General features: G+C 43.6%; 1 protein-coding gene across 1 annotated transcript; it reads right to left on the bottom strand.

The window, feature by feature from the left end:
* Nucleotides 1-12,417: 12,417 nt before the first annotated feature.
* On the bottom strand, nucleotides 12,418-24,735 carry Lsm11 (LSM11, U7 small nuclear RNA associated). Its single transcript, XM_063230709.1, has 4 exons — nucleotides 24,234-24,735; nucleotides 19,878-20,017; nucleotides 18,100-18,183; nucleotides 12,418-17,686 (listed from the first exon to the last, which is right to left on the bottom strand). The coding sequence occupies exons 1-4, from the start codon at nucleotides 24,691-24,693 to the stop codon at nucleotides 17,276-17,278; spliced, it is 1,095 nt and encodes a 364-aa protein (XP_063086779.1). The 5' UTR covers nucleotides 24,694-24,735; the 3' UTR covers nucleotides 12,418-17,275.
* Between the last annotated feature and the right edge of the window lie 236 nt (nucleotides 24,736-24,971).

Below are 24,971 nucleotides of genomic sequence, written 5' to 3'. Positions count from 1 at the left end.
ACACGCCTGTAGCGCATTGATCATGGCAGAATAAGGCTGCAGCTGGCGAGCCTGACAAAGCCCTGTCCACCACCAAAGGACTGACTGATCTGGTGCAACACAGGCTGCAGTGATAGCTACTGAAGTAAAATACAGCTTGATGCTCGTAGTGTTTAGTGTTTCACTGACTCTGCAGGCCTAAAGCTGGTGGTCTGATCATCTATTCAGAGGATGATAGTACACACTGTAGCATCTATGGGGGGGGATCTCTTTCTGAGGATGGTAGCCATTGTTAATTCCCTATCTTCTTGTTTTGAAGTCCTGTATCATTTTCATTGTTTTGTGAGTTGGGTTTTGCCTTGTTTGATTTTATTATATCCATGGCACGGGCAGCTATTTCAAAGATAGCAAGATACATTCTGGTAGCCATTTTGTATTAACTATTATCTTGTTTTGAAGTCCTTTATTGCATTCATTGTTTTTATTGGGGGGGTTCTATTCTGTACTGTTTTGTTTGGTTTTTACTATGTCTGAAGGTGTGGACAGCTATTTTGAAGACAATAAGAGGCATTATGGTAACCATTGTTGACTTTCTATTAGTTTGTTTTGAAGTCCTGTGTCACTTACACTGTTTTGTTTTGATTGGCTTCACTCTGTTTTGTTTTGCTTGGTTTTGTTCTCTTTAAAATAAAAATTACTAAAAACAAACAAACAAACCAAACAAATAGACAAAAAAAAAAAAAAAAAAAAAAAAAAAAAAAGAAGATCTGGCAAATTCAGGGTTTGTTTCTCTCTCAGTAGCTAAACACAATGTCTCCCAGTTGTGGTGGGTTCATTTGTCTGTCTGTTTGTTTTATGGTTTCTGGCAGTACATAAATAACTCTTTTTTTCTTCTTGGAGATAACTTTTTAAATGTAAACTTTTGATTGCTTTCTACTTACAACAAGTGAGGTAGGTATATAATTTATGGTAGTGATAGAATAGGCCATTTAAATGTCTTGGTTGCATAACAGAAAATTTAAATTGTTTCTAAACTAACAAAAGTAGAGTACACTGATGTGGCAAAGAATTGCAACGGGGGCTGGGGATTTAGCTCAGTGGCATAAGCGCCTGCCTTGCAAGCAGGCAATCATGAGTTCAATCCCTGGTACCGATAAAAAAATGAAAAAACCCCGAAAAAGACAAAAAAAAAAAATTGTAACAGTCATGTAAGAAGGGTAGAGCCCTGGAAAAACTGCAAATCTTTCTGGAAGCTCTGACTAGGGGTCCCCAAGGGGAAGCACCAAGGATTGCCAAGCACCAGAGATCATTTTCTTGCTTATTTGTTTATTATCCATCCAGGTTCTTATGCAAGAAGTGTCCCCAAATGACCCTAAGGTACTCCTAGCAGTACCAGCTAGGGGCACATTCCTACCAGCTGGGGTACATTTCTTCAGGAGCTTCTGACCATTTGTCTTCATTAATTTTCTCTAATTTTTGAGAAAAATGCCTGACATCCAGAGTGAAGCAAAGAAAGGTTTATTTAGCTTACAATTTCAGTCCATACTCAGCTGGCTCCAAAGTAGGGTAGCATGGCTGAGGGGCAGCCATTCACAATGGCCACAAATGACAGGAGCCAGCAGGGTAAAAACAGAAAAAGTACATCTTCTTCCCTCCCTTATAGTGTGTGCTGGCTCCGCCCCTGGGTGGATGCAACACTCACACCGCCAATCCCAATGCTAGACAAAGCACCAATCACAAACACTAGACTCAGCTGCCTCCATGACTGCCTGAGTTTTGGGGGCTATGTAAGCCATAATACCAGTTTCTGCCTCAGGTGTGCAGAGTAGTGATCTTCTAAGGAAGCTCACACAAGCCTGGGAAAATACCATGGGGCACAGGAAGAACTGAGTGTTCATTTGTAGCACGAACATGATCCATGATTAATATATAGCCTGACAACAATATAAGTATTTCACACACATACAGTGGTACTCTAGAACTATTCTGTGGACAGAATGCTCCATCAAACTCATGCAGTTACTACCAGGTGTGAGAAAGGAGTTGTGGAAAGCCAGGTCGTGCACTGTCAGTGTCCTGAACAATCCACTGCAGCCCTCTTGTTTTCTCTCACCTGTCTGTGCCTGGAGCTGGGAAAATGACACTGTAGTGTCTGCTCTTGAAAGATACCACATGCAACCAGAGAGTTATGCTGCCATCTTAAGGCTCACGGTCTAGAGTTTTCAAAACAGTCATTTGGAGATCTCAAAACCCAAACATCTTGATCCAGTTCCAAATTTAAAAAGGAAGGAAGACCAAGACCACAAATGGAATGCATTCCCAAATTTTCTTAGTAATTATTTGTAACTCAGAAGTTATTTTTCTATAAAACGGCTTACAGTTTTCTGAGACAAGATCAACTTCATGCTCAATGTGGCAGACACAGATATTTGTAACGACAACTTACATATTCTAATGCTGTTAAAATGGCCAGTGATTAAATCAAACAAAAATTGAATAAGAGTAAATTTAGTTTGAACATAGAAAAACATGACAGTGAAAAATGAGACTTGTAAAGACTTAGGAAGCGCTGTCTAGTCTCCTTGGAGGACATGAAAATATGCAGATCTAACTTTTCCTTAAGTTATTGTGAAGCTTATAACTCTTTTTGTCCTTTACACTAGGATAATGCTAGTCTACTGTTTCCACTTAGCTTCACAGTAGGACCCATTTGGGGATGGTAGAAAAGGAAAGAACAGCTATGCGCCTCAACCCAGGGGATTTCATTCACCAACTTAGTTATTAATATAGGACTCTGCTTACAGTTAATCTTTTCTTATCCTATTTGAAAAATAAAGGTCCTTAACACCTCTTAGTAATTCGATTTTTGCTGGGAACTGGGTAAATACTGGTTCCCATAGGTGTAAAAAAATAAAAAATAATAATCCCATTAGCTCAGGAAAGGAAGGGTACACTATTGGAATACAATTTATGCCATTCACAGTTAAGAGATTAAGGGAGGCCCTTTCTGATATTTCCCCATAGGAACCCAGGAAGCATATAGTATTTCTATGTATTTAAGTAGCACCCACATCAGATTTATTGTTTGGGCTAGGCTGACCTTCCCAAAGAATGTAGCATGTGTGGGACAATGTGGACATTTATGAATATTTTAAAGTCCCATCAACACATCACGAAGGTGCTAAAACAGATTGGAAATACATAAAACACAGCTGTAACCACTTGCAGAGCACAACAGGCAGGAAAGAAGAAAAGGATGAAAAATAGGTCTCTCTGCAGCTTTCCATCTACCAAGGCTACCCACTAGCAAAATGCACACAGGTTAAGATGGTCTGATGGTGCTCGCACTTGCACGATAAAGATAACGATGCCATGCAGTCATTGCAGCCACCATTTCACTCAGTCTCTCTTCCCCGCCGCTCTCACACAGCCTGGCCCTCCCAGGCTTCCTTAGCCGCCCTCCCCATTCCTCGCTTAGAAAAAACAAGCAGAAAACAACTCCATTAAGTTGTTGGAGACAACCCCCGCCAAGTCCTGTCATTCCTCGGAGAGGTGACCCTAGTGACTTAATCACAAGGAGCAGCCCTGGTCATTCTCCGTTACACCCTTCCCTCTCTTTTTTCTCTCCACGATACTTTGCATTGTCTGGAACTCACATTTGCACTGTGTTTCTGTGTGCACTGTCTGTCTCCCTTAGTGGACGTAAGCTCCATGAGAACAAGGGGTTTGCTTGTTGTGTTCACCTCTGCGTCCTCAATGCCCTGAACAGGGCCTGGTCCTAGTGCTTAGTAGATATCAATGTTGACATTGATCTTCAGAGGACAAAGGGAGGAAACAGGCCACAGATTATAGAATGGAGACTGGAAAGAACCCTAGAGAGAATTACTCAGTGCATCCTGAGAAGTATGAGGATGTTCCAGGAGGTAAAACGGGTGATTAGTGTAGTATTTGATCAAGAGGAAACACTTAATGAAGCTGCCCAGGATGTTCTATTATTAAAATGTTTGCTATCCAGAAAAATGACCTGGTCACTAGGATTTGACTATTCTTTCTCCACCCAGAAGGGGATTTGATCACTCTTAGCTCCACCCTCATTCCAAAATAAAACTCTGCTCCCAGCCTGAAAGCTGCTCCCCTCCCCACCTTGACCTGGAGTCCCAATATCTGTGTTGCATTAGAAGTTCACTGTTAGCGTTACAATCTGAAGCTCCTTTGAGAATATTGGGGGGAAAATCTACATGACTGGCCTCAGCTTTCTTTGTTCACACTGTTTGCTTTGAAGGCCTTCACACAGCGCTGAGAAATCAATAAGCGCTGTTGCTGACCCCGATGTGTCTCCACCGGGATCTCCTCCGGGAGGCCTGGCTCACTCCAGCGCCCTGAGAAGTAGTGAAGGACCAGCCTCGTCTGCAAATTAAGGCCCTTGTAAGTAATCAAGGAACATCGAGTTTAGCTCACTGTGGATTTTCCTTCCAGATTGTCATTAGATGAAACGAAAGTACACATTACAGGTTTGTGTAATGAATAAGCCTCAAGTTAGGTTTGGGTTATCAGTCATTGCATGAATTAATTATTTAGAACACTTTTTTACAGTAAGGTTTCATTTAAGTTTTGCCCCTTGATATATGTATATAAAATGGCTAATCTATCGGACACTGCTATTGTACCTGTGCATCTATCACTATTGGGCCTTTCTTTATAATTGGTTTATTAATTATAGTATCTTAATGATCTGTTTAAAATAAATAAACCATTTGCACCATTTCAAAGATATTTTGTGAGGCTCAGCTGATATTAAAATAGCACCAGCCTTATGTGCTTTTTCAGCAAGTGACCTAATTAGTTAATAAAGTAATTGAATATTAAAAAGGATGTTGCGAGTGATTAAAATTTAAGAGCCTTCAGAATGTTATTAAAGCTATAAATCATACATCACTGTTTTAATTTGCATAGCTACAGAATTACTAATGGCCCCACATGCACACGGGGCCTGGCAATTAGTCCTTTAACAAAATGTTGGTGATGTTGAAGGTACCATATTCTGCAACCTCTTTTGATAACTACATAGCAACTTGCTTTTGCCAAATTAAATATATAATTGTTGGAAGTATGACTTGCTACCTCTCACAGGTACACACATTCATCCCTCTAAGAAATATTTAAGAAAACTCACTGTATTCAAGCTCTGTGCTAGGAAGTGGGCAGAACAATGCACTCAGCAGCGCCGATCTGGACAGAGATACCCATCAGGCAGTTCCTGGCTTTGTGTACAATCCCAAAAAGTTGATTTGCACTGAGAAGGAAAAGTACAAGATGCTCTAAGAGTCCTTGGCTGGCAAATATGACCTTTTTGCTAGAATAGGAACTAAACACTTAATTCCAGGAGAGGGGACTGAGACTTTACGTGGGAGGCTGTGACAGTCTTATTCAAGCAGGACACATTAAATGCCTCTGCCAACAGCCTTCAGGAAGAACTGGCTGAAATTCTTAGCTGTTTATCCTGAAGCCACCACACCTTCTAAGCCCAGGAACCTCTACTCTATTTGGATATAGTGTTAGTACTGTGCTCATGGAATGTAGGCCCAGGCTAGGGATAATTCATGAAATGTGTAAATAGTTAAAATAATCCCTTACCCATTTGCCTCTCATTTATTTAAAGTAGATGTGTTCTGAGGGGCTTAAGACTTTTCCTCCCTGGAAAAAGGGTTACATAAGGAAACATCCCTCTCCTCCATACCTTCGGATGTCATCATGAGCAGGGGTGATGCTTGGAGCTATAGCAACCACATTGAGATCAGGAGGAGGAAGGTGAAACAACAAAGCTCCACACTGCACACTCACGTTTCCTAACTCTGAGCTCTGCTATGGTCTGGTTGCTGTACCAACTAAGAAAATATACAATGTCTTAATGTAGGAACTAAAATTTTACGCTGTTACTTAAAGCCTATAACATTTTCATTGAACCAGATGGGTAAGCAAATAAAGATACTGTAAGCTAAAAAGACAAATTAAGACGTTAAATAATTGTTCAGGGGAGCAGCGATAAAATGCTAAATTATGGTGGAACGGGACAGGAAGAATACAAAAGGCAAGAACAGAGCGAAAGCACCATCAACGGAACCTCGCCCACCCCTGCCCTGTGCAGTACTGGGTTCAGACACTAGGGGCTCTCTACTGAGCCGCGTTCTCAGCCCTTTTTATCTTTATTTTGAGAGGAGGTGTCACTAAGGCATCCAGGCAGGATTTCAGCTTGCAATTCTCCGCCTCGGTTTTCCTCAGTGCCGGGATTACAGGCATGTGCCACCATACCCAGCTAGCAGAAATGTTTAGTAATGCAGGTGCTGGGTGATAGCAATTGTCTCTCGTGGAGTATTTCCTACGAGCCAGGCCCTGTTCTGAATGCTTTTCACAGTTTCTCGTGTAACCATTTCAATGGTTCCGTGATCTATAAAAGTAGCATTCATCGCCACCATGACTGAATCCTAACCGTCTCTCCCACTAGAAAGCACAGCGGTCTTTTCATGATTTCACACTTCCTGAGATCATTGCTGATTGCTTTCAACTATGTTTTACCTCATATCTGACACTGAGAATGATAAAATTAGGCCAGACACGTTGGTGCATGCCTTAATCCCAGCATTTGGAGGCTGAGGCAGGAGGATTTCTGTGTATTGGAGGCCAGACTGGGCTACAAAGTGAGTTTTGGAGGCCAGCCTGAACTGCATAATGAGATTGTGTCCCAAAAAACCACACACACACACACACACACACACACACACACACACACACACACACAATTTAAACCACACACCTGGATGACTTAGAGAAATTTGAGATATCTTAACGAGTCTTAGCAAAAGCCTACTATTTATAACATATAAGAAAATAAAATTCAAAATTAGGAAAGACATTAAACGTTGAATTTGCATAAAATTCCCCCAAAATAATCGCATCAATTTTTTAAATGAAGATTTGCATTTGCTTTTATGGATATAACTTTTTTTTTTTTGTCTTTTTCCTTTTTACCGGTACCGGGGATCGAACTCCCTGCTTGCAAGGCAGGTGCTTATGCCACTGAGCTAAATCCCCAGCCCCCAGATATAACTTTTTAATATCAGATTTTATGCTTGAAGCAGAAATTCCTGATGAGATATTTTCAGACCTACCAAGAGCCTTTGTGTGTGTGTGTGTGTGGCACGGGAAATTGAACCCAGGACCTCACACATGCTAGATAAGAACTATATCTTTGGTCTTTTTAAATTTTATTTTGAGACAGGATCTCACAAAGGCACATCTTCCTGCCTCAGCCTCTAACATAGTTGTGTATGACCATACCTGGTCCCATGAAGACTTTTTAATGATGGCCTCTTCAAGTTATTAGCATATAGCATGAACAATATGCCGCAAGCAGGGCTCATCTCTGCCCAGCCTGGGAGTGCGGGAACATCACATTCCTGAGGACATCACAGACACACTTGTGGCCCCTTCCGAATGAGGCCATGTACACACTCATGGATACCCACAGGACTGAAAGCTATCTGTCCTTCAATTTGGGTTTTTAAAATAAGCCAGAACTTGCTTTGACATTTCATCATCCTCTTTCTCCTCCTCCTCCCCTTCTCCTTCTCCTCCTCTTCCTCTTGTGAATGCACTGGAAATCTGAAATGACAGAGTGTGTAGGTGATCTCTCAACCTTGAGCTTGTGTATTTGTGTCTTCGTGTGCGTTTGTCCTCTCATGCATGTTTTCATAACTAGGCTGGTTGGAACATGCTCAGTTCATTAAGTGACACATTTTTACTACCAATACTCCTGTTGGTTAGACCTCGATCTCCATAAGAAACTCCCTGACCAAGGACTTCAGCCTAAACTGGCTTCTGGCTGGAGAGGAGCGTACACACACAGCCCACACACCCACTTTGCATTTGTGTGCTGTCTGTAAATCATAGGAAGGCGATGAGGATGTGTAAGAAGCACTACATTAGTGATGGTGCAAGTGGAGACTATAAACAAAATCCCATAGTCCTGTGCAAAAGGTGGAACAAACCCCGGGCTTGCTTGGAGTTTCGATTTTATAGCTGTCCTTTACGGCCATCAGAAGGGCTGTTAGTATTGAAGTTTCCGTGTGAAAACTAATTTCATTGCTTCAGGTGTGAAACTTTCTGATCGATGACTTTTCCAGCTACAGAATTTCTTCTATATTGTTTGTGGCGATGTGATTGTTTTATTGCTAAACAGTGTGTCTGCGTTACACAACAAACACATGGGAGACTCTACGTGTGCAACACACACAGTCTCTTGCTCACTGTGGCACAGGAGCTATTTGTAGATGGCAGATGAACATTTTAATTTCAGCAGGTATATATTTTAATATATACCTTTAATTTATGGCTAATTTCCCAACTTTCCTTTTTAAGCAAGTCAATTATAGGAAAAAAATATTGAACAAAGAAAAATAGTGGCCAGCTCATAAGAAGAAAAACATTGTGACTATGGTCTATAAATGACCCCAGATTTGGAAACGAGCCACATAATCATATGAAAGAAGATGTGGGATCTGGGTTGGTTTCTGCAGTTACTGAACCAACCTGGCGGCCAGTGCCAGAGGAGTGAAGGCTGCAGGTTGCTGCCTTGGGAGCCTGCTACCCACGTGACACTAATTGGCCCACACAGGAGTGAAGCTGTGACTCATCCCTCATTAGCCACATGCTCACATCAGCTGAGCTAGCTCACGCAGGGTCACTGGGGTCCCTTGTAGGAAATTACCATTCCAGTGCCCTGTGGCCCTCTGGTAACCCCAGCTAATGAATGTCCCGGGGAGTCCAGTACAGTTCCTAGGGGAGCACGCCGCTCTCCCAGAAGCAAAGTTGATTTTCTGAAGTTTTAACCCAGGGATAACCAATCAAGGAAGCAAGGACAACTTGGGAAGCGGGGAAACAGTCTTGCTAACACTGGTGTCCTGGAAAGAAAGGAGAAGACAACATGGCTCTGTCCATTTCTGCTGTCATGGTGGAACTTGGTCTCAGGATTCCAAGCAGAAGCACAGGGAAGTGCTGTCGATCCTCCTGCGTCAGGCATAGACGTCTAAGCATGGCCTGCGTGGGCCCGCGCATTGCCTCAACAGCCTTTGAGGCAGGTGGTGTTATCCCTAAGTTAGAGATCAGGAGACCAAGCTTGGAAGTGATCAGTGAAAGCCACAGATCTCCCAGGACTACAGCCTTCCAGGAATGGACACACCATCAAGGTGAAGGGCGGTTTCCTAAGATGGGCAGGCAGTGTGCCAAACCCTCTGCTGTGCCCCTTTTATGTCTTAGAGGAAGACTAGAGGCCTTCAAATAATCTTACTTCTCTGTGGCTTTAGCACTCCCCTGTTTATCCTGGAGAAGACTTTGATTAGAAATATTCATAGTCAAAGCCAAGAGAAAGCGTCCTTCCCAAGTTGTGGGGATTCCTGGAAAGAAGGGGATGGTGGACTTTCTTGTTCTGTCCTGAAGAGCTGGGAATAACCTGTTTATTCCATCTTTTAAATGATCAATATTCTTTCCAGAGCCACAGAAACTCATGGGTAAACTACCACCCAGTATTCATTCGACAGTTACTCTTCCCAGAGCCCCTGAGGGTGCAACTTCTCAATCCAAGGAGCATCCACTCCTGGCCAAAACACAGTGTGAACTGGAAGGTACTAGCATGCCAGGCAAACCAAGCCCTACTTTAACCCAGCCCTCTGGTTTCTGACTAGGCTGAGAGGATGACTTGGTTTACCCTCAAAGTGTCCTGGTTAATGCCTGAGACCTTTAATAAAGATGCAACTGGCTACCAATAAGCTAAAGAACCAGAGAGATCTGGATAGAACCTGTTACCCTTTAGAGCAGAGATGTTGGTAAATTACTGGTCCTTAATGAGTTTCAGTCCTCTCATGAAGAGATGTTCTTCTGATGGTGTGTTATGGTCTCTGTGTAACTGTCCTCCAAAGGCCTCATGTGCTCATGGGTGGAGCTTTTGGAAGGTGTTACAGCTGAGTTGCTGTTAGGTGGTGGGTCTGCTGATGACCAAAGGCCCCTGGGGTGTGGCCCAGGCAGGTGTTTCTCTCCTCCCCACTCCTCCTTTCAGTCTCTGCTTCCAGGTGGCCAGGATGTGAGCATTCTTCTCCAAGCAGGTCCTTCTTCCATGCCTTTCTGCCTTGGAGCCAGCTGACTATGGACTGAACCCCAAAAAGCCCTAAGTCAAAATAAACCTCTCCTCCCTTAAATTGTGGGTGTTGGGTATTATGTCCCAGTGAAGAAAGCAACCAAGACATGGTGGCTGCATCTGAACAAAGAAATGCATGTAATATGCTCTGCACAAGGCCAATACACTTGAAAAAGGCAATTTCTTATTGCACAATCTATCTTCTGCTCCTTTAAAAAGTCAACTGAAAAAAGTCAAAGTCGACTGAGTGCAATATGGTATGTTACCAAGAAGCAAAAAGACGTAAGACAAAGCTCTTTGTCAGAGATACAGTCTGACTACTGAGAATCCCCAGTGAGCCACGTGGGAAGGGTGGTTCTGCAGGCTGGTACTATCAGGTAGTAGGGTGGCATTTGAAAGCCCGGGGAGAGGTCTTTGGGTTATGGAAGTGTGCCCCCAAAGGCATCCTTGTAGGACTCTAGCCGTTTCCCCCTTTTCTCTGTTTCCCTGCCATGGAGTGGTTTTCTCTGCTGCCTGCTCTGCTCATATGCTGCCTTGCCACAGGCATAAATCAATGGGGCCAACTGACCATGTACTAAACTTCCAACACTGTGAGCCAAGTAAACCTTTTCTAAATTGACTATCCAGGCATTTCATTATAATGATGGAATGCTAACACACTTAAAATTTATTTTTACTTAATTCCTTTGAAGACCAGTTATTTATTTCACATATTGAATTCCTCTGCACCATGGGCTGCTGGAAAGTGAGGCATGGAGGATAAGGTCTCCTTAAGGCCTTGTCATGACATACTAGGAGACAGGATAACTGTCCCTCCTCTGCCCACTGTTCCTGCTGAAAACAACTGTTTCTCTATTTAGTACAAAATTATCTGGACTCAAGAGCATATTTGCTTGCAGTCTTGGAGTTGAGTTGCAGTCACAGAATCATAAGAGAGCTGCAGTCTCTCTCACAAATTGTCTTTCACGAATCAACACTGGATGAAGTGCATTCTTTTAGAGAGATACAGCTGCTGAAAAACAAGGGCTTCAAAACAGTTTCTGAAGGCAATCTCTTGGCAGCAGGTGGGAAAAGGGCCAGGGTAGTATTCTAAGAAAGCAGGAGCCCTCTGATATGAGAATAGCAAGAGATTTATTTCCTAAAACCAGAGGTGCTAGGAGAGCCTTCTCTTTATTACTCTTTTCTAAGTACTGTACATTCAATACCTAAAGGTCATCAGTCCTGACCTTCAAATTTGGTAAATTCAACACTGGTTTTTCAAAAAGTTGGCTTTTCAGTTGAGTGGATTAAAGCTTGTTTCTCCTCAAACGTTTCAGTCCAGACTGCGGGCATCTAAGGATAAACCACTGCAGAGACTAGAGACTGGGAGTCTTGGGTCCTTCTGGGACGTCCAGGTAAGCAGTTTTCTTTAACTCACTGCCACCTAGTGGTAACTGAGCAGATTAAAAACTCTTGATTAACTCTAAGGAGGGAATGTTTTGTTCCTTCCAATCCCATCCAGGAAGCACTCCCTTGCCAATATTTAACTATTACTGTATATTTTAAGTGGGAAGCTATCTGACTCTTGTGCCTTTATTTGGATCAGTGAGGACATTCTCCTTTAACCAAAACTTTGTGACATAAAACAGACAAGCAAGGACCAGACCAAGAGCCTTGTATGGAGGCTCAGTCCAGGGAATCCAGTAGGACCTTTTAAAGAGGGGAACTGGGCCTCGACAGTTACCTTCGGGTTTGCCCTGCTGAGAACTGATGTGAGTTTTGTTTTCTTTACAGGTAAAGGTGGAAGCACACACAACAGATAGAAATAAGTGGGCTAAATGTGTGGCAGCTCTGCTTCCTGTACATGCACAGAGGAAAGGTGGTGGGAAATTCACGTTTCCTAGAAGCCGGTGATGATCAATTAGGGCAACGTGGCAACACACTCGGGGAGCAAGGCAGATGGTGACTTTGGCAGACTGGGAAGAGAATGGATTAAGGCAGTGAGCGATTAGATAAATTCAGAGTTACTATTGGGTTGGGCTTGGAAGACAGAATGAATAATGTGAGCGCAAACCCTTTTTCTAGCCGTAAACTTAGGGGGAAAATCCTTCAAGGATGGTGATCTAGACGTATGTGCCTTGGTGCAAGAAGGTACAAGGTCACCATAATAAACCTGCAAGAACGCTTCTAGTATTTTTAACTTTCTAGGTGGGGTCTCCTAGTAATGGACTCCTCCCCGCTGTCCCCTAAATTACCAGTAACAAAGCAGTCAGTACAGTAATAGAATCATATTTATTAAAGTTTCAGACCTTCATAAGATACATACCTGAAGCAGAACATTGCAAACCAAGGTAACTAGCAGCAATTTTTCCCCAAACAGAAAAGGATTTGGTTAACCAAATGATCAGGAGTAATATAAAAATGAGATTACAGTCAAAGGATTTTTCTTCTAGCAGCTAGTATATGAATAGTGAAACTATAAACAGAGAGTAACCCAACTTTAGGCTTGTCTAGAAAACTTAGTTAAGTCAATATTGCCAAATAGGAGGCTGATGTCTTCAGATGTCAGTACAGAGTGAGCCAATCGCTTTTAAAAGCATGGCTGTTTAACCGTCAGGACAACAGAGAAAGAAGTGGATAGGTGCCCTAGAACCTAGCTCAACATAACTCAGTCAGATAATCATAGTTCAAATAATATCCCTGAAAACATTTGCAAACTTTTTTTTTTTTTACAGTTCTAAAAACAACATCAGACATTTGCTGCAAAAAACTAAAATCAAAAGCAATTGCAATGTACTGGGAGTAGCTTTTATAACCTTCCTAAGGGACAGTTCTCATCTTTTCAGAGAATGTTTTTAAAGGAGCACTGATTCTGGCAGCTTATTAAACTATTTTTTCTAAATAAATAAAAGACCAATCGAAGGTGTTAGGTGTTATGTTTCTTTCCCTAGATCTTTGAACCATCCAAACCCTTCCTTGATAGGTTTCATTTTAATTATAAGAGTGCAAGGGAACATACTAACATTTGAAAAATGCTCAAAACAGTAAGGGTAAAAGAGCCCCAACCCTTCTTCAGTGCCCTGAAAATCGGTTTAGGAACCCCAAAGGCACATCCTAAACCCATCAACTGAATTTGCCACAAAGTGCCGACAGACTGTGTACCTTTGAACACAAGCCCACATAAGATGTCTCTGCTTCACATGCACTAAGAAAAACCTATGGGAAAAGAAAGAACATAAGCTGGCGAACATAAGCTTCTAAAATGGGGCCGACTGCTTTCTATATGTGGTCGGTACAGAAAAAGAAAAGTTACAAGGACTGCAAACTATTATATTCATCCTGTGATTCTCTTCTCCTCCATGAACCCTGACCTTCCCACAGCAGTCACTTCACTCATGGAAAACACACAAAAGAATGCAAAGCTCTGGGGCAGCACCGGTGGCAGCCAGCTGTCTTAGAATGATTTTTAATGTTTTTCCTAAAGGTAAAATTCAGAGAAAATTTAACAAGTAATTTACAGAACCAATTCTATTTCACAGCTTTGCCCTTGTTGGCTGCTGTGGAAATAGTATATTCAGAAATACATATACCCACTTTCTACTAAGTTAGGTTTCTATTTCTCTTTCTTTCCCATTTTTATTAGTACATGTTTGTAGTACACGATTACATTGCTCACGGGGAGCTGGTATGGGTACACACCACAGCTGCATTCTGTTTTCATCTTCTCTCCCCGCCCTCCAGCTTCGCCCTGCATGTCTCGGTCCCCTTGCCGTTTGTTTCTTTTTTCTTAAGGGGTAGAAGTGGCACATACAAATGTCTGTGAGGCTTATGCGAATGAGGGCAGATCACATTTCAAGCCTGACAGTCTCTAAAGGTACACTGTGCTTCACAAGGACCTACAGAATTGCTCCTGACCCCGCAACAACCACAGTGACCATTTCTATGCACCACATTGAAATCTCATGTTTGCCAGGCTTTGGACTGGACACACATCATGAACAGACAGCGAGGTGCTGACCAGCCCAAAGCCACCTGCCTCAGATGTGCTGACTCCGACTGTTTCAGAATTAGCCTGTTTCTGGTCATACACAACAGGAAGCGTGAACATTTCCCAGGTACTGACTCAAACAACCTAAGTACATGTCCTACTGATGGGAGAGCACAAGAATCACTGCTGCGTACAAAGACTGGCACCTGAAATTGTTCTGGGTACAAAACTCTATGTTGCACTTCTTAACACCTGTCATCGTCTAACTAAGTTGGTACATCAGAGAAGAACACCTGCCAACTGCACAGGTCTGCCCTGTGAATTGTCTTGAAAACATAGTCATTGTCTAGAGATTTCTTTGAATAACCAAGTTGGATGTTCCAAAATAGATGCTATTCTTAACAAGTTTCCCTACCCTGATGCCTGGGGCATTGTTCTGTTGCATTTCAGCTGTGTAGGCCCTCCAGTGATTTCTGATTCTCTACCATTATTTCCCCTTTTCCTGGGAAAATGTCAATTATTTCCATAGCAATTTACAATCAATCAATCAATCAATCAATCAATCAATCAACTACTATGCTGGGGATCGAACTCATGGCCTTACACATGCAAAGCATATACCTCCACCGAGCTACCTCCCTAGTCAACCCTAGCAATTTATTATAATGACCTAGACGGTTACAATTTTCAAGCAGCAATACATTATTCGGGTCTATTTTTTCAGTTTTGAAAAACTTTCCAATAATAAAGGCAGAATTTTAAAAAATGGACTTCTCTAAAAATAATTATCATGCTTTATACAAAACAGTACACTTACTAAATAATACTCATTTAGGAGCGTTGCTTAAACCACACAAATAAACAGGGGCAATATAGCACATAAGACAGCACACAGTTCAAAGTTTTTTCATGTCATGTTGGGAGAAAAATTATGTGCACACAAGAAAGTTATACATAAACATAAAAACTTATATGTGTTTAAAATAAATCAGTCTAGATTTAATAAGGCAATGGAATGCAATGGAAATTATATTTGTTTTTATTCCAAATTTCTACTTTATTGGGAAAATAGAGTATCACAGCTTCTAACTGAGGGACAAAGAGGCAGACATGAGGCTGGCAGGGGCAGCTAGCAAGGAGATGCACGCAGCACTGCCCGATGATCTAATGAAATACTGTTAATTTGAGAATTAAGATTGCTGGACCCACTAATGAGAACAGAGTTTAGACTGGCAGATTACAAAGACAGTTGTGATCTTTAGTTTGTAAGTGGAATCTCTTAGAAACTTTAGTGCACCTCATATGACTCTAAAGTGTACTTTCAAATACATCTACAAATAAAAACAAATTAACGGTAAATAAATAAAGACTCCCACAAATTCCCCTTTGGGGATGTGCCATTTTTGGATACTCATTTTCCCTTTGGTATTGTATAAATCTTCCTGATAATTATCAGAAATACATCAGGGCTGGGATGTGGGGAGAGCAGCAAAAGAAACCACAATGCCATTGTCCTCTTCCAGAAGATGTTCTCATCCCTTCCACTGTCCCTTTGGGTGGAGGAATGGAACACGGAAACTAGTTGCTCAAGTTTTCACTGCCTTCTGGTGATCGTTACTAGGGCCCAATGTGACACTTAGGAACACTTCTTCCTTGTTTAGCACCTGCCCTGCTCATAAGATGTAGAATTCTTACAGAGCTGTGAAATAGAGTAAAAATTACTCATGGCACTTAAAACACATTTGGAGATTGTAAAATGCCTTCCTAAAATTTTTTGTCACAATGCCCTAGTGAGGTAGGTGTCTTGACAGGGGAAACTGAGGCACAGAGGGGTTAAATCTGCTCACCTTTACTTGTCTAATGAACCAGCAGTTTAGCTGGAAGAACCAGGGATTCCAGCTCCCTAACCCTTATTCACCTGTGTCTCAGAAGACTCAACCTAAACAACAAATGTAACAGGGGAAATATCTTTTTCATACATTTTAACCAGTTAGCTGTTTCTTCCCACTTTGAATATAAGTTATCCAAGACAAAACATATACAAACAAAATAAAAAGTCAGTATTGCCTAACAGTCTGTGTCAAGATGCAGCCTATTCTGCACTGGTGATTCAGAAAGCATGTAATAGCACAGTTTAAGTAGGAGCAGCTCCTGTAAACACTGACTCCAGGGAATAGAACCGCCACCACTGCTTCAAGGTAAACCATTCTGAGAGAGACTACACGAGGCCAGCCCGTGTGGAAAGGAGACTCTCAGCCGGGTGATTCAGGTGTAGTACAGAGTTCATGCCAAACCCTTCGAAGCTAGCATGACAGTCACAGTCTCCTGCTACGAAGCGCATGGGACAGTTTCTGTTATATACAGAGGGGCAATACCACAGGGGACATGCACTAGCACCATGCCACAGAAGTCAGCATGAAGGACGACAGCCACCGCACACAAATCACCGTCTCCTCCGCTTTGTCATCTGCAGAGGCTACCTCTGGTGAGGGGAAGACCGATGAGGTCCTGTGCTCCCTTCCACAGCAGGGAGAGAGACCAAGACAGCGCACTCATCGCTGGCTACTTGGGGCACACCCTATCTCAATTTTACCCCATGTAACTCTCCTGGACCTTAAAGATACTCAAAACATTTCATTTCTTCAGTGAGAGAGAATGGTGTTGAGCAAAATATAAAGATCAGTTACAAGAGGTGGGTGCAGGGATCCAGGACAATCTACACTGCTATTCTCCGAATTAAATTTATGAGTGTGTGGGGCACTAGCTTTTCAAAATGAGATCATGCGTTGAGATAGTTTCTTTCCATAGTCATTGAAGAGTGAATTCCACTCATACTGTGATCCCTAAGTACAAAATCTTATACATTTGGCATGTGTGACTGAAGTAGACCATGACACCCAGTCAGATGCATGCTGTACTTATGCATGGCTTCTGCCTTGATATTCACTCAAATGTCCACCCTCCCAAGGCCTGTCCTCTCCTTGAGCTCATCTTCCAGAGGCTTGAGCCTGCTCTGTCCTCTGCATGTGCCGGACCACAGGGAATCATACCAACTCAAGTTTTATTGGGATACTAAGATATAGCACAGTAGTAACTCATGCATTTTATACCTAAAAACCAAAGCTCAAAGGAAGCTGAGCTGGTTACTGTGCAAGATGAACCAGCAAGACATTCTCACCTCGAATAAAAATCTGATTTATGTGTCGAGTGAATACCTGCTGGTAATCCACCTTGGGCTTTCGCTTTTTCTTACGGGGCTGTCCCCGGGAAAGGGTGGTGGCCCTGGAAATGGTACCTCCCACACTGGACCCTTCTGTCCTTGTAGTCCTCCCTGACAGCTCAGACCTGGACTCCTCCCTAGCAGATGCCTGTAGGGAAGAAGGAACAGAACGGGAACGCCTGCGGGAGCCCCGGTCGGTGTCTCCTCGTCCCCAGACTGAAGCCACCTTCCAAGTAGATGTCTGCGAGTATCTGGACAGAGTGGAGTCTTCTACTGCAGACTTTGAATCTGCTTCCTTCTTGGAAGAATCTTGTAGTTTCAACCGATCAAACAGCTACAAGGAAAGCAATGAAAATATTAGCCTTTTCTCCACCCATCAACATCCCTCTTTTCTATTTAGAGAAAAAAGCAGCTTTCTTAATTATGCTCTTTGGACTCCTTGCATTTCAATTTTTAACAAGCTAGTAATAACTTTTCTATTTCTAGCCATAACTCAGATCAGCATCAAGAGAAAAGGCACCTTCGTATTTCTGTGATGTTAAGCTGGAAGCCTTTCACATCTTATACTAGAGGTAACCCGTGATTCAGATATGCCAGTTAGAAGCCCAGAGGCACTGGAGATCAGCATGACAGGCGAGACTAACGAAGACTCCGTACTGGCACACTTGGTTTGGGGGTAGGGGTTTCTCTCCAGGACACCTCACTGACTGGGTCAGTGAGCTGGGAAGGAGATCGGGGACTACCTACCCTCGTGAGAGTCAGCGAAGAATCCCGTTCATATGCTTTGCCTAGAACAGGTTTTCTGTAGGTCTCATCCACATCAGTAAGTGCCTAGAGGAGCAACCCAAAGGGAAAAAAGGAAGCAGAATTAAAAATACTACTGTTAAAACTTTTTTGGGGAAAAAAGGCAGAATATCTAAATGGAGCAGAACTAAACAGGTAACTGAGCTCTTGGATGGAAAAAAAAAAAAAAAAGGCAATACTCAGCACTTTCTGCTTAGGCCTTCCGAATTGCTATCACGACAGTTTCTCCAACGCATGGTAAGGTTCTTTATCACTTCATGATAGAGGGACTTACATTTCAGTGTACATAAATATCCAGGAAGCTTACTGAAATACAAATCCAAGGCTACTCTCTAAGGCTCTGATTCAGTAGGTCTGAAATGAGGCCCCAAAACCTTTTAAGCCAGAAACCCCCAGAGATCTTGATGCAGGACGGCTGTAGACCACACTTTGAGAAATACTACTGCTTTTTTACCCTCCTCGATTTCTGTATCTTATGACTACAATTAACAAAGATTAAGCAGAGTTACAGGAAGAATTACTGGTAAGTTCTCTGAGCTCAACCTCACAGAACAACTGCTAGGGTCAAATGAGATTATGTAACATAAATTACTCTGAAAAAGGCAAATCATCCTACAAATAAAAGTTGGTAATGTTAGTATCATCATTATCAACAAGTGTATTCCCTGAAATCCTTTCTCCTCACAGGTAAAATTAAAGTAAGAAAGTATTTCCCCCTACAGGGAGATAGATGAAGTTCAGAGTCATTACCAAAGTTACCCAGTAGTGAAGCTGGGATTTAAATCTACACCCAAGATTTGAAGCTAGAATTCAAATTCCATAATGGTTGAAAACATGGTCTTAGGAGTAAAAAAGACTCAGGATAAAGTCTGAGCCGGTGACTTGGGTCCAATGTTTCAGTTCTCTGAACTCAATCTCTTCATTTGTGAGATGGGATAGTAACAGGACATGAGGATGAACAGATGGGGGTACAGCACCGGGAGAAGGAAAGCTGGAGATGGAACAAAAGCACTAGAAATCCTGGGAGTTGTGTTAATGGTCAGATATTACAGCTGCGCTAGCACGTGCTCTTTCCCTCCTACTAATGTCTAGCGAGACAGACAGGACGCTTCTATCATGCTGGGAGCGTGTGGCACAGTCTTCATAAGTGAAGTTCTCACAAAGTGTTTTGCTTGTTAACATCTGTTTCTTCCCAAATCCTGTACCTACCACCAGGTCCAGCCAAAGTGGGAAACCAATGAAGATTTTTAAATGAGTAAAAGAATGATTAGCAGGAGATAAATTTAAAATCACTAAACCGGATAATTATTCCTGCAGGCTGGATTTCTCAACCTTGACACTAATGGCATTTGGGGCTGGATAATTCTTTGTTGGGGGCTGTCTTGTACATGGTAGGATTTAGCGGCATCCCTGGTCTCTACCTACTAGATACCACCAGTTTCCTGTCCCGCAGATGTGACAACTGAAAAAACCCCCAGATACCGCCTAATGTCTCTAGGAGGGAGGGAGGAGCAAAACTATACTGCCTCGAGGAAGGTGGAAATAAAAATAAAGGAGGCAATACAAATATTTTTTTGTTGTTATTGTCCAAAAGTGCGTAAAGGTTTTAGTTCTGAGAAGTTATTACGTAGTTTTGCTTAATAAGGCTACACAGGTCTTTAGACATATAAAATATTTAATCTCTAGTAGATTCTCCATCCCCCTTGAGAAAGAGTAATTACCATATTCCAGAACTTGTCAAACGCTACGAGGAAGCCGGTACAGACGCCCCGGAGTCCCTTGAAAGTGCGGATGTGAACATTCACCTTTACCCCCTCGCGGATGCACCGATGGAGCTCTCCCAGGGGGCTGCCTTCGTGCACTGCAACAAAGGGACAGTCAGGACAGCAACAACATTACGGCCTTGAGCATCCAACCATGTCCAGCAGAACAAGGCAGCAAGCACAGGAATGACCTCACTGTCAAAACCAGAAGGCCCAGTGAGTGACAGTGACTTGCACAGCCAACACGCAGGGACACGAGAGAGATTCCAACAGAAGGTGGGTAAATCATATGCACGGGCAGCTGTAAATATGTCCTTTTTTCTGTGCAGTCCCTGACTCTAAGATGTATCATCACTTAAAAACTTCTGTGAACAAAAAATACCACATTAACTGTACATGTCACCAGCTAGATTCTTCTCATTTCTACACCTTAAGACAATTCTTTTTTTAGCATAATTCTCGAGAAACAGATACCAAAAATTTTGATCATGTTTTTGAAGCCAATGAACTGTGTAACTTATCTGCCTTTAATACAGCCATGCTCTCAAACAGAATGGCTTTTTGGACCCACAATCTGACCTATGCCATAAATAAGTTCTTGGGGTCCCTGGTGTTACAATGCACACAATCTTGACACTGGGAGGAAAAGGAGTGGCTGTAATCCAGCCCTTGATGGTACAAACGACCCCTGCGCATGAGCATCTGGCTCCTAGGAGATCGCTAGTAAGAGTCACATGCAAACAGCACTATACCAACTTCATGGTAAGAATAATGGGATTACAATTTTTCAGTTTTCACTACGAACTTCTTTTCTCAGAACTATGGCGAGGAGATGGATTTTTCTTACTTCATGCTAAGTTAGCTCTCACAATATACTGGCTTTAGCGCATAGAATCTCTCAAAAGAATACCACTCACCTCTCCAACAAACATACAAAACCCTAACACACAATGACTGCCTTTTTTCTCTCAAATTTGTGAGGCAAAATTCTTCGGAGAATACTTTTCATCGTTACTAAACAAAACAAAGTAAAATAAAATAAAACAAAAGACACACCTCTCTCTTGATTCTAGTGGCTTAATAGAGAAGAGTCCAGCATTTCATTTGGATAACTAAGTTGGTTCCTTTTGACTACTTTATCCCTTATTCATTGACATATAGCTGATGACCATGATTAATGAAAGCAAATACTATTGGAAGAAAATTACTCAATAGGTGAAAGTAGGAATTTGTTGCAGAATGAAAATCTGGCAGTAAAATACAGCTGGAGGCAAACAGCAACCTTGGCCAGGAAGAAGAGAACCTTGGTCTGACTAGTTAACTTACGAATAAACCTCTATAATTCAATTTCTTGGAAACTGATCACATTGCCTGGATTATTCCCTTTGCCTACATACGTGCCTGTCTCCCTGCATTCCCAACATCTGTGCTTTTACAAAGAATGGAAAAACTGTTTCTTTTCTAACTTGAAAACAGAGGGCCATGTAAAGTACTTCTCCAGTGCTCCCAAATGGACAGAAAAGGCAAGCATTATCCTAACAACGGCCCCTTATTCTAATTAAACACAAATGGCAAATGCAGATATTTCAACTCTTTAATTTTCTCTTAATTTGTTTTTCCTCCAAAGGAGGAATACAGTGTTAATTCTAGAAAACATTTCTCTGCTCGTGTGATCAAAAATACAACACTAGCACCACCTATGAGAGCCACCAGTAAGGGCAGAAACGAGCTCTCCATTCTAAGTCAGACCCCTGCTCTTTCTAACCATGCCTGAGCCAGACTCCACGAGACGTGCAGCCTCCCAAAACTGAGTATGACACGAAAGCATTTGCCGTATGTTTGAAGAAAGTTACTCTTTGAGGTCCCCTTCTGTACTGGCACTATTCCTGGGCCACATACACCCACATTCAGGTCTTTTCTAGCCTGTTCTCCCTGCTCCCTGAGAGGCCATTACTAGGTTTGGACAATAGATTCTCAAAAACTGCAAACTGCCCTGTCCTTTCTCTTCCCACAGCACAATTTGGTCTAGGACCTTATCGACGACTGGTTTTGTATGTTCCCTAGCTCCCCTCACTCACATCTAGCACATTTTCACAACTGCCATCATCACCATCACCTATTAGCAGGCCTGATGCCTTTTAAGCTTAACTTTACATGTATTATTTTATTTTATTCTTACAACAATCCTAACACATAAGTACTACTATGTCAGCCCAATTTATAGAAAGGAAATTGAGGTTCAGAAAGATTGGAGTAATTTGCTCAAAGTCACTTCTGAGCAAACAACTAAGCCAACTCTCAATATAGAAAAGTTATATGCATTCTGACTTGGTGCGTATAACTGTGACACTCTAAAAATAATAACCGCCACAACCCAAAATAACGGTGGCATTTACCATTCATTGAAAGTTTCCATAACTACCAGGCAACATGACTGTTGTAAATGCTTTAAATGTGTTAACCAGTTTGAGCCTCACAATGACTGATGGAGTCTATCATTGTTTTCCTTCTACACATCAGGAACCTGAGGCTCCACAGCACTCAGGCAGCCTAAAGTAAACAGCCAGAAGTTGGAGGAGGCAGTGTTCAAACCTAGGGAGATTCCGTGCATTTGTGGAAATTCACTTTAAAATAATAAGTTTTGCGACATATAAATTACACCGAGGAGTCTAGTTTTTAAAAAATGTACTCAATCATACTCATCAGTAACTTCAATAGCTACAGCTCACTTCTCACAGAGAATCTCTTTCTTTAAATAATCTAATCTTCGCCCACAGTTCTATCATTTTCTTGTTTTCTGAAGGTCGTCTCTTTTTGATGTCAACTTGTCTGTATCATGTGTATCCAACTATTTCTAAAGCCACGATTAAATTTTTTAGTGACTAGTACACATTTTCTGAGGTGTTAATTCTAGGCAAATATTTAATCATAGGAAGTCGACAAAGCTGTTGTTCACACACTGTCTTGCCACTACAGAAAAGGGCTTCATGGTAAAGCTAAAACCACCTACCAAATAGAAATATTTCTTTCCCTTGACAATACAGGTAGCAAAGCGGCAACTGATAGAGAGAAATACATGTTACAATCTGAGACTTGGAGTGAATTTCAACAAGCAAACTGGCAAAAAACACACTCAAACTCCAGAGACTGTTCTTATTTTAGGAACATACACACCTCCTGTTCCTGAAGATCAGGAAAGCTAGGGTAAATTCGAGCTTGGATTGGGGTGCTCTAGCACCATAAGTCAAGCAACAAAGGCACCTGCAACACCACAAGTCTTTTCAGGATGTTTTTCCTAATAAATTTCTAGGAATGAAGCGAAACGGTATTTCACTTAGCAAACCCTTCTTTTCAAAATGTCACGATTTAGTTATCAGCATACAAATGCTTTGAATGGCTAAGTAGGTCATTGTGTTCACCGGGCAGATGTCAGAACTGGTTGCCGGATGATGAAAGATATAACCCTGGGCTGTTTTTTATTCCATGTATACAAGACCTAACTCACACATTGGAAGCTCTGCTGTTTACAGCTTTACTCTAAGGATCTAGGAAGCTCCAAGAAATTCCCCTGTGCCATTTACACCTCCAGAACTTAAAATAACCTGCGCATATGGTAACAGGAGCCTGACAGACACAGTCCCGCACCCGGCCAGGCGGAGTGGCTGTGACACAGTGCCGTGTCTCAGTGGCATTCTGTGCCTGCTGCCTTTCAGCACTTGTATTTAGTAATGTGAACACATGTGTACCAAGCCCCTGTAGTCCTTGTCCTGCTGATCCTGTCCCAAAAGGAACTGTCACTTCCTGGGTAGGGACTGTGAAATGATGTTCCCGGTGCTATCTGGGCAGATCTCCCTACAGCCCATCTGAGCCTCAGATCCCACTTACCACTCTCCGAGTCCCGACTGTGCTCTCCCCCGTAACTTCTGCAAAAACCTTCTTCCCTTTACTCTTGTCTACGCTCCCCAAGACCTCTCACCATCTCTGCATACCTGTGATGTCCCTCAAACTCTCGGGACACCCCCATGCCTCCTGCAGACCCTCTCTGCGGGCTCATCGCCTCTGTGGACACCTGCGTGAACCCCGATTTCCTTTGCAGACCCTCCCGGGGCTCCTGACGGCCACTCTTCCCGTTAGGCTCCCGCAGACACTGGCTATTCCCCGCGGCCCATCACCCTAGCGGACCCTCCTCACGTCGCCCACAGTAGCTGCAAACCTTCCCCAGCCCCCGCCCCCCAATAACGCCGCCCCGCTGCCAGCCCCGGCCGCAGACCCCGGCCCCCGCCCGCCCGCCCGCCCGCCGGCCCGCGGACTCACGGGGCATCCGCGTGAGCACGTTGCGCGGCGCCTTCCGGCTGCGACCCGGGCCCCGCCTGGACGCCCCGGCCCTGCCGTCCTCTTCCTCCTTGACCACCATGAGGCGACGGAGGCGCTGGATGCGCTCGGGGTCCGGGGCCGGGGCGTCCGCGCGGCGGCGGCTGCGGCTGCGGCCCGAGGCTCCGGCGGCGGCGGCGGCGGCGGCGGGGCCCCCCGAGCCCGCGGCCGCGCCCCGCGCCCGCCCGCGCCCGCCGCCCCGGGAGCCGGTCCTGAGGAAGCTCTCGTACGCGGCCAGGTTGTTGAAGCAGGGGGCGTTGGGGTAGGGGATGGGGGGCAGGCGGGGCGCGTACAGGGCCAGCAGCGGGTCGAAGCTGTCAGAGCTGACATCCAGCCGCGGGCTGGGCGGGCTCGCGGGGCTCCCGGCGCGAGCCGACCTCGCCCCCCGCTCGCGCTCCTCCATGTTTGAAAGGCGCGCAAGCCGGGGCCGATGGGAGGAAGCCGCGGGGCCGCCAGAGGGCGGCACTGCGCAGCCGCGGCGCGAGCCGCACCACACCGGCGCGGCCGCCGGGGGGCAGCATCGGTCCGCGCTGGGCCCTTCCCGGGGTGGGGGTGTGACGCGTGGCCGCGACCCTGGACAGGTGAACGCCAGACTAATTAACGCCTAGTCTGCTTTAATGAAGTGTTTCCCGTCCGTGCCATTATCACTTGGGGTGTTTGTTAGTACCCCGGACTTCCCGG

The sequence above is a fragment of the Cavia porcellus genome, unplaced genomic scaffold (assembly GCF_034190915.1).
Source record: "Cavia porcellus strain 051 isolate PalLab524CR breed Dunkin Hartley unplaced genomic scaffold, mCavPor4.1 scaffold_19, whole genome shotgun sequence".
NCBI lineage: Eukaryota > Metazoa > Chordata > Mammalia > Rodentia > Caviidae > Cavia > Cavia porcellus.
This window is presented reverse-complemented; position numbering and strand designations above follow the sequence as displayed.

Bases quoted from the DNA above. Each gene is read 5' to 3' on its own strand.
- Lsm11 (XM_063230709.1), bottom strand. From the start codon at position 24,693: ATGGAGGAGCGCGAGCGGGGGGCGAGGTCGGCTCGCGCCGGGAGCCCC. The intron at 18,184-19,877 runs GTAATTACTCTT...TTGCTCCTCTAG, and splicing joins TTGACAAGTTCTGGAATATG to GCACTTACTGATGTGGATGA. The intron at 17,687-18,099 runs GTAGGTAGTCCC...CTTTCCTTGTAG, and splicing joins CTTCGCTGACTCTCACGAGG to CTGTTTGATCGGTTGAAACT.